Raw genomic sequence first — 13,045 nt, forward strand, 5'->3', positions numbered from 1 at the left:
GAAGGTCTGTTAAAACACATGCATCTGAGCCACTGGGGAGTGGAACTGATTTTAACTTTGCAAAGTTTTTAATTTTAGACTTTGTCAAGATGCCTTCTTTCTTTGTCCCAATCAAAGGAGCTAAGTTCACAGCGAAGGGCTCATGCAAAGAATGTCACAGCCTTTACTAAATGTGTTTCTTTACAGCTGTCTGAAAACCTTGTCTCACGAATGAAGGATCTTCCTCAACCGTCGTCAAAGTCACCAAACTCCAACACTGCAGGTATGTGAAGGGCCTGCATTAGGACTTCAGTAAAAGCTGATGTATTGACGTGAAACATTCACCTTCTTTCTAAGAGTTAATGATGGGCTTGCTGCCATTGCTTCAATGGAAAATCAAAGATCCTACTGCATGGTTCGTAAAGAAAACGTTCTACTGGCTCTAGGCCAATATTTTTCACTCAACCAACACCTCTTAGCACCCTTTCTCCCCCCCATCCCAACCATGCTCTGATTTATTGATCATTCACGCCACTGTGCCATTACTATTTATGTGATTTTCTGGTGTGAAAAATCGCTGGCATCTTTGCCTCAAAGGTTTCAGAGTAACTCATTGGATAAAATAGGCTTTGACATATAGAAAAAACCTTGCATTTATATAACCCCTGTCATGACCTCGGGACATCTCAAAGCTCTTGGATGCAACTTTTTTGAGGTGTAGTTACTGTTGCAATGTAGGAAATGCTGCAGCCAATTTTTGCACAGCAAGGTCCCAGTAACAGCAGTGGGATAATGACTAAATCATTTGTTTCAGTGATTTTGTTGAGGGAAAAGTATTGACCAGGCCAACAGAGAGAACTCCCCCTGCACTTTTAATATTCTGACCTGAGAAGGCAGATGGGGCCTCAGGTAATTTGAAAGAAGGGACCTCTGATAATGCTATACTCCCTCTGTCCTGTACTGAAGTGTCAGCGTAGGATTTGTGATCAAGTGTCTGGAGTGGAACTTGAACCCGCAACCTTCTGACGCAGAGGTGAGAGAGCCTAGCTAACACGTTAGGAAAAGGGACTATATGCATGTTAAGTCCTTATCACACAAGGTGATGATTGCTACAATATTACAAGTGTTGAGGTCGGCAGTTGTGGGTCAGAAGATAGAGAAATCACAGGATAAAGCCGATAGGAAGCATCTATGTGGATTTCTAGCTGCACATTATTATTTCTCTGAATAGAACGCTCTGGGTGAAGAAAAGCTTTCTGTGGGCAGGAAATGAAACATTTCTCAGTAGGCTCCAAAATTAAATTTACAATCTCTATTCAATCTCTAATTTAGATCCTACATTATGAGTAAACCCATCAGAAAGCACACTGAATGCATTCCGTGCAGTTTCAGCAAGATTAGGGACACAAGGAAACATTTTTCCACACAGAGTTGTGATGTGGATACGTTATCTAAAAGGCCAATGGAAGCAGATTCAGTAGTAACATTCAGCAGAGAATTGGATAAATACATGAAGGGGGGAAACATTTACAGGGCTATGAGGACAGAGCAGGGCTACGGGGTTAGTTGGATAGTTCTACCAAAGAACTGGCAAAGGCGTGACAGGCCGAATGGTCTCTGTCTGCGCTGTACCATTCTTTGATTCTGTCCTGCTATCACCTGGAGTATTAGGAAGTGGGTGTGACAAAACATGGAGAGTTCTGTAATTTATCTCATATATAGTTTGAAAACAGTTACATTTAAAATAGAAGCTATACAGCTTTAAAATGGAGGCCTACAGGCAAATTATCAATGGCACCTGGTCAGATTTATTAATCAGGAGACCAGGGCATTGTTCTAGGCCTTAATTAAACTGTAGTTGATCAAGCACTATCTGGAACTTGGAAACCAGACAAAACAACCCCTCTTGCTGATCATCATTTGATGCAATAATTTGCACCATTGTGCCTGTTCAATCAGGAATGATTAACAGGTCTGAATTCAGCGCAGTTTGGACTGATTCAATACTAGGGAATTCTGAATAGACTTAAGTTCTGGCAGCAAACCTGAACTTTGTGGAATAAACTGGGATTTGCAAAGGTCACGTACAATTTCTCGTTTGGCAGATCTGCCAGGAGGCAAACCACATGCTTTTGTTGAAAAACCTGATTGGTATTGAATGTTTGAAGAAATATGTTCTAAAAATTGTACCTTAATCCGTTATGGGCTGATCCCAATTTTATTGTCTTTTGGTACTGTGCTTATTCAGTAAATTGTTGAAACTTTTTGGAAGACTGAAGCCATCGTTTTTAGCTCCTGTCACAAACTATGTACCCGATGCCACTGATTACATCTCCCTCCCCTTCCCTGCCACCGTCTAACTTTGAACCAGACTGTTCACCACCTTGTAATCCCCGAGATGAGTATCACGGGCGGTATTTAATCCAGGCGACAGGGGTTTCACCTGCTGGCTGGAGAGCTGACGGGAGCCCCACTTCGCCTCCTTTGGGGAAGGCCCGCCATAGTGTGTGACAATCAGGCACTTATGTGGCCAGCAGTGGGCCTTCCCAGGAATCAAGGCCCCCATGGGCAGAGGTCCCACGCGCCCCTCTCGAGAGCTGCAGGCCAATTAGAAACTGACAGCTGTCCATTGTGGGCAGTGCCGGGGGAGCAGTAGCAGCTGCTAATAATGCGACCCCAGAGCAACAGGATCAGCAAGGGACCCAGGTTAAAGGTGAGTGAGGGCAGGTGAGGTCACAGGATGGGGAGGGGAGTGGTCAGCAGCAAGGCCAGGGGTGTGGTTTTCAGTGGTATCCTCCTTTTCTGATGCCAGTCCCTTAATCAGGTACAAAGTGCTTGGCAGTGTTGGATCCTCTCCTGGGAACCCACACTTTTCGAGCTCCCCGCGTGTTGATTCCCCGGCTTGCCGCCGCCCCCAACAAAGTCTGGGGTGGGAAGGCACATGAACAGCCTTCTTGCCCTGTTGTTTGCGCTTAGTTGGTGGTGAGGTGAGAATAGCATTCATGAGCCTTCCCACCCCAGACTTTATTGGACAGAAGCCCCACAGGCACCCTCCTGCATGACTGAATGCTCCTTGTCTCCAAACTCGCCTCATGCAGGGCATTAAATTTTGCACCATGCCCAACTTAATTACAAAGACTGTTTACTTCCATTTTGTAATATCACCCATCTCTGCACCTGCTTCAGCCGATTTGCTACTGCCCTCATGCAGACATTACTACCCCACTGTTTCCTGGCTGCACAACCATCCCCTATAAGCTACTTCTCGTCCATCACCTACTACGTCCCACCCACCCCATGTTCGCTGACCTACATTGGCTCCTGATTTCCCAACAACTCAAATTTAAAATTCTCATCCCCATGTTAAAATCCCTTCAGGGTCTTAGCCTCCCTTATCTCCTTTATTCTTTCATGGGATGTGGATGTCGCTGGCAAGGCCAGCATTTGTTGTTCATCCCTAATTGCACTTGCTAGGCCATTTCAGGGGGCAGTTAAGAGTCAACCCCATTGCTGTGGGTCTAGAATCACATGTAGGCCAGACCGGATAACGGTAATAGTTGTCATGGTCTTCATTACTGAGACTAGCTTTATATTCCAGATTTACTAATTGAATTTAAATTCCACCAGCTTCTGTAGAGAGATTTGAACCCATATCCCCAGAGCATCAACTTGAGCCACTCAATTACTAGCCCAGTACCATTACGACCACGCGACTATCTCTCCTTATATCTGTAATCTCTTCCAGCTGTACAGTCTTCCAGAAAATCTGTGGTGCAGCTGTGTCCTTGTGTAACACACAATCCAAATACCCCCTTGTATCTCAGCTATCTTTTCTATGAGCTCTGGAATTCACTTCCTGGACGTTTCCAACTTGCTCTCCTTTTATGACTCCCTAAAACTCACTTTTCATCAAACTTTTAATCACCTCCTCCTAACAACCATTGTCAGTTTACTCTTCTATGTGGGATGCTTTTCTGCCTTAAAGGTGCCACATAAATACATGATTTTGAGGAAGTCAGACGTAGAAGGATCCGATCGTGTGGTCTGTAAAGTGGTTAGCTTGAAGTTGCTGGGGGAAGCACTCCTATTCCTCCAGGCCCACAAGCTGTGCTGTAAATGCACCTATCTCCTGGATCTGGCCCATCTCACCTCTTTTTATGTGCCAGGATTCCTGAGCCCCAGGAAACCTGGAATCTGTGGGTTAAAAATTGGATTCTTTCACCACTTTTCTAAATCACACTAGCAGAAAGGAAAGGAAAGGTAAGATTATGACTAAAAGAACAGTTTAACAGTTTAAAAAAAAAGAAAAGTACAGTTGTATAGTACCTATAATGTTTGTTTTTCCTCCTGAGATTATGAAACTGTCCCAGTACAGCAGCACTGTAACAGGTTCCTGGGTGCAAAATGGTTTGTGAGTTTCGTAGGATCAACTTGATTATAGTTTGCAAACTAGAAAAGTTATTACTGAGATCGTTAACTGGTTTCCACTTTCATAGGACCTGATCCACGCGATAGTGTGACACTGAAGCAATCTGGGATTGAAGAGGAGTTGTTTAGGAGGTAAGACAGACTTCCTGAATCATCTTTTTTTTTCTGAAACACTCCCCTGATGCTTAAATTTGACCAGTAGAACTTTATGATGACAGACAATTGCTCTCCTGCTGTGTTGCTCGTGGACAGTAAAGCAGCGTTTCTAATAACAGCCTTGAATAGTGAAAAATAATAAATCAGACAGAAATGTTATTCTGTAATGAGAAACACATTGGTTTAGGAAAGTATCCCCCATCTGCCCTCTTAGACGGATGTAAATAATCCCATGGAACTATTGGAAGAAGAGCAGTGGAGTTTTCCTGGTGTCCTGGCCAACAGTTTTCCCTCAATCAATACCTTAAAATAAAAGGAGATTATCTGATCATTTATTTAATTGTTTGTGGGAACTTGGTGAGCACAAATTGGCTGCTGCATTTTCCACTTTAGAGAAATGACAGCACATCAAAAAGGAAAAGTAATTTGGCTGTGAAGCAAACTTGCGATGCTCTGGGCTCTAGAAATACAAGTTACTTTTTCTTTGAATGATCTATGTATCAATTTTGGAAAAAATATTAAATGAAGCTAGTCATATAAATATCAAATACTAGTAATTTAATCCACTTTAGTGAATAATGCGCCAATTTATTTATTTATTTACTTAGTCACGGGATGCGGTAAGGCCAGCATTAATCGCCCATCCCTAATTGCCCACGAGACGCTGCTGAATGATTTACAGTTAAGGGACAACCGCGTTACTATGGCTAGGGAGTCCCAATTAGGCCAGACCAGGGAAAGCAGATTTCCTTCTTTAAAAAGCATTAGTGAACCAGATGGGTTTTTAACAACAGTTCAGTAGTTTCACAATCAGAGTTACTGATACTAGCTTTTTTTAAAAAAAAATTCCAGATTTATTTAATAACTGAATTTAATTTCATTTAATCAGCAGGTGGCAGGTGTGGTGCAGTTTGCACTAGATCATTATAGCCCAGGCCTCTGGATTAGTAGTCCAGTAAAATAGCCACTATGCTACTGTATCCTGTAGTGAAATTAGAATATTTAGTAGCCTAGTTGATTTGCCAGATGTTCCATAGGTTTTCATTCAGGAGTTGGTAACTAAATTGTTGCTGCCTTGTGCAGAATCCTGTACAACAACAACAACTTGCGTTTATCTGGCTTCTTCCACATTATTTTAAGAATTGTCCCAATATGATTCACAGGGTGTCAGAAAAGAAATGGACACCAGCTTGATAATAGATTAGAAGGGGTAATGAAAGCACAAGTAGAAATGCAACCACTTTGTTCAGCCAGCGCGTCACCGAGGGAGAAAGAATTTAATTGGTCAGGGTGCTATTGAGAGCAAAGTTAGTCGCAGGCATGCAGCTGGGAAAAGCAGCACCAAGGACTAGTCGATGAGTAAGGTTGTGTTAAATTTGCAACGTCCCTTTGAGGAGCTGTGGTAAAATAGTGCACTGATGCAGTGGGCAGCGCTCACCTGGGACTAAGACTGAGGTTCGGACAGAGCATGTGGAGTTTTACTCCGGATGTCAGTGCATTACGCCTGCCCCAGTAGCTCTCATTGTTGATATGTCATGTTTGAAATGGAAACGGACACATTTCTCCACATTAATATCCTCTAATCTTGAAAATTATAATACGAGGACAAAATCTATCATTGTTAGGAATTCACAACTAATACTAATGGTGGAGAGTGCAATTTGGCTATTTGCAAAATGGTGGTCACATCCGGGCCATTAACATTTTCACTGTATTTTATACTGTTGGCATGTGAACATGTTTGAAAGATTATACAGCTACTATCTTGTGATCCACTTCTGCCAATTCGCAGAGATTTCAGGCTTACACAGAACCTGTTGGGTCAAAGTTTATTGCACATGTGGAGCTATTGTAAGCTATGACTGCTGGTCTGTATTCAGTTGACTGGAGATGCTACAATTAACCTTGGCACTTCTGGATCGGGGAGGGGTGGTCAGAAATGTCAGCAAAGGTTCCCATTTCCTTTTGCTATCATAGTGACCCCCGTTTGGAAAATGCCTGTGGATGTCCCCAGAGGATGGCATAGCTGTTGTATGAGCACAGGAACGGGCTTGCCTGGGCTGTTTCTTGGGGTCAGATAGCCTGCCAACACTTGCTGGCAATATGAAGAATGGGTACCTGGCAAAAGAATACCAAGTCCTGAAAGAAACTGAGAAGGGGGAAAGAGGCAGAATTCTATCTTTTTTAAATGTTTCTTTTTGTTTCAGCATCTAGTAGTGAGACTGACAGGTGACTACCTAAATTTAGTTGTGCGTAATTATTTAATTTCACTGCTGGCTGCCTGTGGCTTTGCTTTTTACAGCACTGCCTGTTTTGTTCCTGTTCTTTCTTTTCCTCTTGAGGGCTGCAACAATTGCTCATTAGGAGGAACAAAGTAAAAATTCAGCTCCTGTGTGTGCTTTTGTTTTAATGTTTTTGTTATTCCTCAATACATATCTCATAGCAATTTAACTTCCAAGCCTCCTTGTTATAATAATGTGCAATGAACAGAGGCTTTGCCAGAGAAATAGGTTCCAAGCATTTTATCCCCTCCAAGGAAATCAGTTCTGTTCTTCTAATGCACATTCTATTACTTTTCTAATCTCCAGAAACAAAGAGGGAATCTGGAAGTCAGGACATCTGAAGATGAAAACACAAAAGGTTGGAAATACACAGCAGGTTTGTTAGCATATGAAAGAGTGATTTATTTTTAGGTGAAGAGAAACGCACAAATATCAGAACTGGGGTTCTGATAGAGGACCTCACCCTAAACCTCAATTTGCCGCCCTCTTTCACATGCTGACTTATTTCACTCTGTGCATTTCAACCTATTATATTTCTAACTGCTTAGGATGAAAACCTGGCATTACTAACAGTAAATTGGGTGATGTACTGTCTTGTAGCAATGGGAATATTATGTTGTGTAATGCATGAAATGTATTCTGCTGCAACTGTAGAGCTGTGGTTAAGAAGGCTTCTCTCTTTAGAGCTTAAAGTCACTGCTTATTTAGCTGAAATCATCTATCCACCTGGGCAGAATCTAACCACTTCATTAATTTAAAAATCTCACTCATAGCCCTGCAAAATCCATACTTTTCTAAATTAAAATGTTCAGTTTTTTAAGCCTAGGTCAATAACTAAGGGCCCTTAAACTATGGTTCACTCAAGTTGCCCTCTTTGAAAACTTTTCCAGGGCCTCTATATTCCTCACCGTGTGGGAGGAGCAGAAGTGGACACAACGTTCTCGGTGTGCATGGACCAAAGCTTTGTCCAAAGAAAGGATTGTGCTTCTAGTTTTTGTCTTTGCTATATCTCCTCAGACCCCATTCACTTTTTTAACATTCTTGTGGCACTGTTCGTGGATCTCAATTCATGAACTACAGTCCATAAGATCTCTTTCCTGCGCAGGCAGTTGTGCAGCAGTTTTAAAGATTAACTATATTTTCATTGGCTTCATTTTGTGTATAGGCACGTGTAGACGTGTATTTTTATGTTCTTTCCCTCTATGTTCTTTCTCACTCTCTAACAGCACTGTGGGTGTACCTACACCACATGGACTGCAGCGGTTCAAGAAGGCAGCTCACCACCACCTTCTTAAGGGCAATTACAGATGGGCAATAAATGCTGGCCGAGCCAGCGATGCCCACATCCTGCGAAAGAATTTTTAAAAAAATTGTTCACTGTGTCCATTCTCCCTCATTTGCTTTATAGGACATGATTGAACTAGGGTACATACAGTGCAGCTAATCTGTGTTCAGCAAAGAGAAGGGGCAGCTTGTACCAATACATTCCACTAGTTCTTCCCTCCCCTGACCCTCTTCCCCGCCCCCACAAAGTAAAGAACATTTCACTTACTTTTTTCAATAGTATTTTTTTCAGATCATTTTACAGCTGTACTTTGGAATCCTGGCTGGCTGCAGCATCACATGAATCCTGTGCCGAATAGCCTTCGTGGACAGGATAGTGCCACACTTGGCACATACCAAGCCACTATTTGCATGAGCACGAGTTACTTTACCCCAAATAACCTGAGTGCTGTTCTTTGCATTGTACATGTAGGCACATTGCTTGCCCAGGAATTATACTCAAATGCACACACTCAATCTGCAACCAAAATGAAATTTTCATGTACTCACATGAACTGATGAAAAACAGCTAGCAGTGCAGTTATAGATTTCCTCTTTACAAATTTGGGTTGTGTCTATAGCATTTGAGCTTTAGAGCATTATGGTGAAGTACCGGTAGTTATCAGTGGAGAGAGCTATTTGGAGGTGATGAGATAGAATTGCAATATTAAAGTGTGATTTCTCCCCCTACTTTGTATTGGCACCGGTATGATCTATAAGCCTAATAACAGCTGAAGTGTTCACCCCAAATGTTGGAGCTGCATTTCCGAGGCTGCAAACACTGATATTTATCCCATTACTACCTGCTTAGATAGTTTTTGTTTAACTGAAGCAAATTATCCTATCTATACTAGAAAGATCTTGAAATTTCTGAGTTGAAACTATGCTGCAGATACAGAATGAATAAAAACATAAGTTGCGGAAACACTTAGGCCGAGCCATATCCGTGGAGGGAGAAAGAGTTGGCGTTTCAGGTCAAAGACCTTTCATCAGAACCTGAAACGTTAACTCTTTTTCCCTCCATAGATGCTGCTTGACCTGCTGAGCGCATTTAATGTAGCAAAATTTCCCAAGTTGTTCCATAGGGGGGCTGTTCGGCAAACATTTCACACCGAGAAGCATATGGAGATATTAGGATAGGTGACCTAAACCTTGGCCAAAGAGGTAGGTTTTAAGGAGCATTGTAAAGGAGACGGGAGGTGGAGAGGTTTTGTGAAATCCATAGCTTAGGATTCAGGCAGCTGAAAGCACAGCCGCCAACGTTGGAACGATGAAAATCATGGATGAGCGAGAAGCCAGAGTTGGAGGGGTATAACACATGCTTGGACACTACATTGGGTTATGGCTCCATTACCACTGGCTACGAATGGTAACGTTCTCAAGTAGCCACCATCCTTTATGTATGCTTAGGTTCTGAGTGTCAGCAGGTTATTTGACTGGGTCCACTGATTTATAACAGCCTGACTGGATATTGAACCTGGGATCTTTCTAGCCTCTGTGACTGATACTGTGCAATGCATTTATGAACTGAACCATTGGGAGAGCCACAGATTGACTGGTTGTTTAATCAATTCCAAGATTGAACTTCATGTGGAAGCAAGGTATAAAAGAAAAGAAAGACCTGCTACTATTAGCTTGCCCAATTTGAATGTTTTTTGCTGACCGGTCAGTGCTGTATACTAGTTGCCCTGGCTTGAGAATACATGGCAATGAACAATATTTTTGGTTTTAGGAACTGGGTGGAAGTAGGGGTTTGGAACAAAGAAAGGCAGAGGGGAAATATAGTTCATAACTTATGAACACTTTGTTTTGCTGCAGGTGTGAAAAAGAGGAGGCAATGGTGAAAGAAGAACTGTCTAAGCTTGCTCAGCAAGAACAAATGGTAGCCGTTGTTGACCTCAAAGAGCACGTAATCTCATCCAAGGAGCAGCAAAACATCAAGCAGCTAGTAAGTCAACTTTGGGAAAATCTGGCACTCTCAGGAGAAATAACAGGCCAGAGGACATGGCTAATAGTATTAGTAATGCTTTCCAATTAAAGTTCAATGCCAGTCTTCACTTTAACAGGTCCAGAGACAGTACATTGGTGCTCAGCTAAGACCCTCTAGTGAAGAGTTGTGGAAGCATTTGTCAGTTTCCTTACCGCTGGCTGCATAATTTGGAAGCTGTGTCATCCTGTTCTCTGTATTGCTCTGTTGACGGGTTATTGATGAAATTGCTGTAAACAGAGACATACTGTCGAAGCCTTACGTCTTGCGCTCATCGGGTCAGAATTGCAAGAATGCCAAATTTCAAAGGAGACAGCAATTTATCTTGCATGAGAAAAGGGTGCTGATTGGTTGGCAAGTGGACTCTGGCTGAGGCGTTGCCATGGGGAATGCCCCAGGGAACAGTTGTCCCCATGTTTTTGTTTAGTTTAAAAAGGCTCAATGCCTGGACATAGTCTTTCTGTTTGCAGGCAACAGTTATTCTCAAGCTTTTGTTTAAATTCAGACCAGGCAAATTGACTCTGGTTGATGTGTTTAAAAAGGCTCAATGCCAGGACATGGCCTTTCTGTTTGTAAAGGACAGGGCCCTGCATGTGAATATGTGTAGCTACTGGCAAGCCTAAGTGAGACCCATTGCAAGCCTGACTGATAATCTTGAATTGATTGTTGGTGTAATTCTTAACACACTTGGGATTGTTAAGTAAGTGCTGCCCATTTGCAGAATCACATCAAATGTTGGACCCTATGTTCTGAGTTTTGCAAGCATAGGCTGGTTGAGTATGGTCTTTATTCGGCCTGTTGCAAACAGCCAAAGGGACATGCTGTTTGATAAGATCCACCGGTTGTTGGGATGTACAACCTACATACCTGGCATCATGCCGGCACTGAAATTCATATACCACATTACTCATTTATGGGGTAAGCAGAACGTCTTTTTGGCTTGACAGAATCCTGGTGGCGGAGAATGCCACTCATGTTACCACTGCATAGTAGCAGCATGAAACAACTAGCTTACCTGTTGCTCAAATCTTTGACACACCTTACCCTTCCAGGGTAATTTGAGGTGGACTGGGCACTTTTCAGGTTCGCAGATGGTAACCTTAGGTTCATTCATGAGTACGCGCGATACACAGGGAGCAATAATTTGAAGGGGGGTAGCCATTATCCTGCAGGATAGCTTTGAAGCATCCTATTTCGGCATCATGCTTGCATGGTGAGCAAATGGATCAGGCCCTATTTACTAGGTTGCTGATAAGGCCAATCTTATAGCGCGTGGAGCTGTACGAGCCCCAATGCTTATATTGACTAGTGAAGGTTGGCTTGTGATAGATAGCAGTAGAGAGCCCATTTGCGGATTTCTCAACTAGCACGTTGAGGAAAGGGAGCTTGTTCGACAGCTCCATTTCAAGGGTGAATTTGAGCTTGGAAGGAGCCCATTGAGTTGTGCAAGGAAATTCTTATGTGCAGCTGCAGATTCACATATAGCAAACGTATCATCTACGTATCAGAAATATGCAAAGGGTAGGAGGTTAGGGGGGTCTTCCCACCAAAGATGCGTTTCTTGTGGAAACCAACAAAAATGTTAGTGAGAGCTGGGCCTTGAAGGGATCTAATGGTAACACCATCTCTTTGGGTGTACATGGTGTCATTAAAGCTGAATTCAACTGCGCGAGTTGCTAGGTTTATAAGTTCAATGAATAGAGATTCAGACAATGATGGTGTATCTGGATTGCCTTGATATAGCGACACAGCACAAATGTCTATGGCTTCCTTGAAATTTGGTATTCTTACAATTCTGTTCTGATGAGTGTGAGATGCAAAGCTTCGACAGCATGTCTCTTTTTACAGCAATACTCAAGCTCTCTACTACCAAGAGACAATTGATGAAATGTTGTTGATGGCAGGTGTGCAAAAGCACCCAAGGTATGTCTGGCTTGTGCATGTTTTTAAGAAAATGATAGACTGGCCTAGATTCCCAGCCTGGACTTAGTTAGCTTAATCTGCCAAAGACAGCAATTGGGGTACTTTGATTGACTTTGTTACCCCGAGCCTTGTGAGGTGGAGGATAAATTAGCTGCATCATTGCCTTGATCAATGTTTGTTGACCTGGGCTGGAGAGTCTGTGTATGGATGTCATGCAAAAAAAGAGCCTGGGCTTGCAGTGAAACTTTATGTTGTAGAATATTCTGCCTATACTCATGGTATGCGCTTATATTTGAAGAATGGCTGCTTGAGTAAGGGATAAGGAAACTGCTGGACCTGTAGAGCTGTATCTCAGCAAGAATCAGCACTTGCATGTTGGAGAAAATATGCCCTTCAGAAAAAAAAACCATCCAGGTTAAATCAGGGCAGTAGGAGCTGTGGTATTTGCCAAGAGGAGGTGCAAAGTTTTCAGTTTCTAGACAGCTTGAAAACTCTGGTTTTTGGATTCAGTAATCTGAGTTAATGACAGCCTACTTTGGATTTCAACAAATAGTTCATGCTTAACTTTTAACAGCGTTTTGTATTTTGGGTCACATTGTTGTGTCTTGGTTGTTATCATTGGAACTCTCACCCAGTTATTCCTATGCTTAGCATTGTCTCTTGTGTTAAATACCCACATGGTTCCTTGTGGCTGTAATTGAGTTCAATGAGAAAGGAAGAAAAACTCGAATGTTCGTGTGTACTGACATGGAAATTCAGTACTGTTGCATTTGGGATTATATTTGTGCTGCAAAGCAAATTGTCTGGGGGATTTTGTGAAATTCTGTATGCACAGCACTGAGCACAACATTTTTTTTTATTGGAAAAACTCAGCAGGTCTGGCAGCATCTGCGGAGAGGAGCACAGTTAATGTTTCGAGTCCGAATGACTCTTCAACAGAACTAAGTAAAAATAGAAGAGAGGTGAA

General features: G+C 42.4%; 1 protein-coding gene across 1 annotated transcript in view; it reads left to right on the plus strand.

Moving 5' to 3' along the window:
* Positions 1 to 13,045, plus strand: part of LOC144681500 (MICOS complex subunit mic25-like) — a 436,962-nt gene that overhangs the window by 12,152 nt on the left and 411,765 nt on the right. Inside the window, exons 2-4 of the mRNA XM_078543132.1 lie at positions 187 to 262; positions 4,476 to 4,539; positions 9,987 to 10,116. Of these exons, the coding sequence (XP_078399258.1) occupies positions 187 to 262; positions 4,476 to 4,539; positions 9,987 to 10,116 (270 nt within the window). The remainder of the gene's footprint in view (positions 1 to 186; positions 263 to 4,475; positions 4,540 to 9,986; positions 10,117 to 13,045) is intronic.

This window comes from Cetorhinus maximus, chromosome 6 (assembly GCF_964194155.1).
Source record: "Cetorhinus maximus chromosome 6, sCetMax3.hap1.1, whole genome shotgun sequence".
NCBI lineage: Eukaryota > Metazoa > Chordata > Chondrichthyes > Lamniformes > Cetorhinidae > Cetorhinus > Cetorhinus maximus.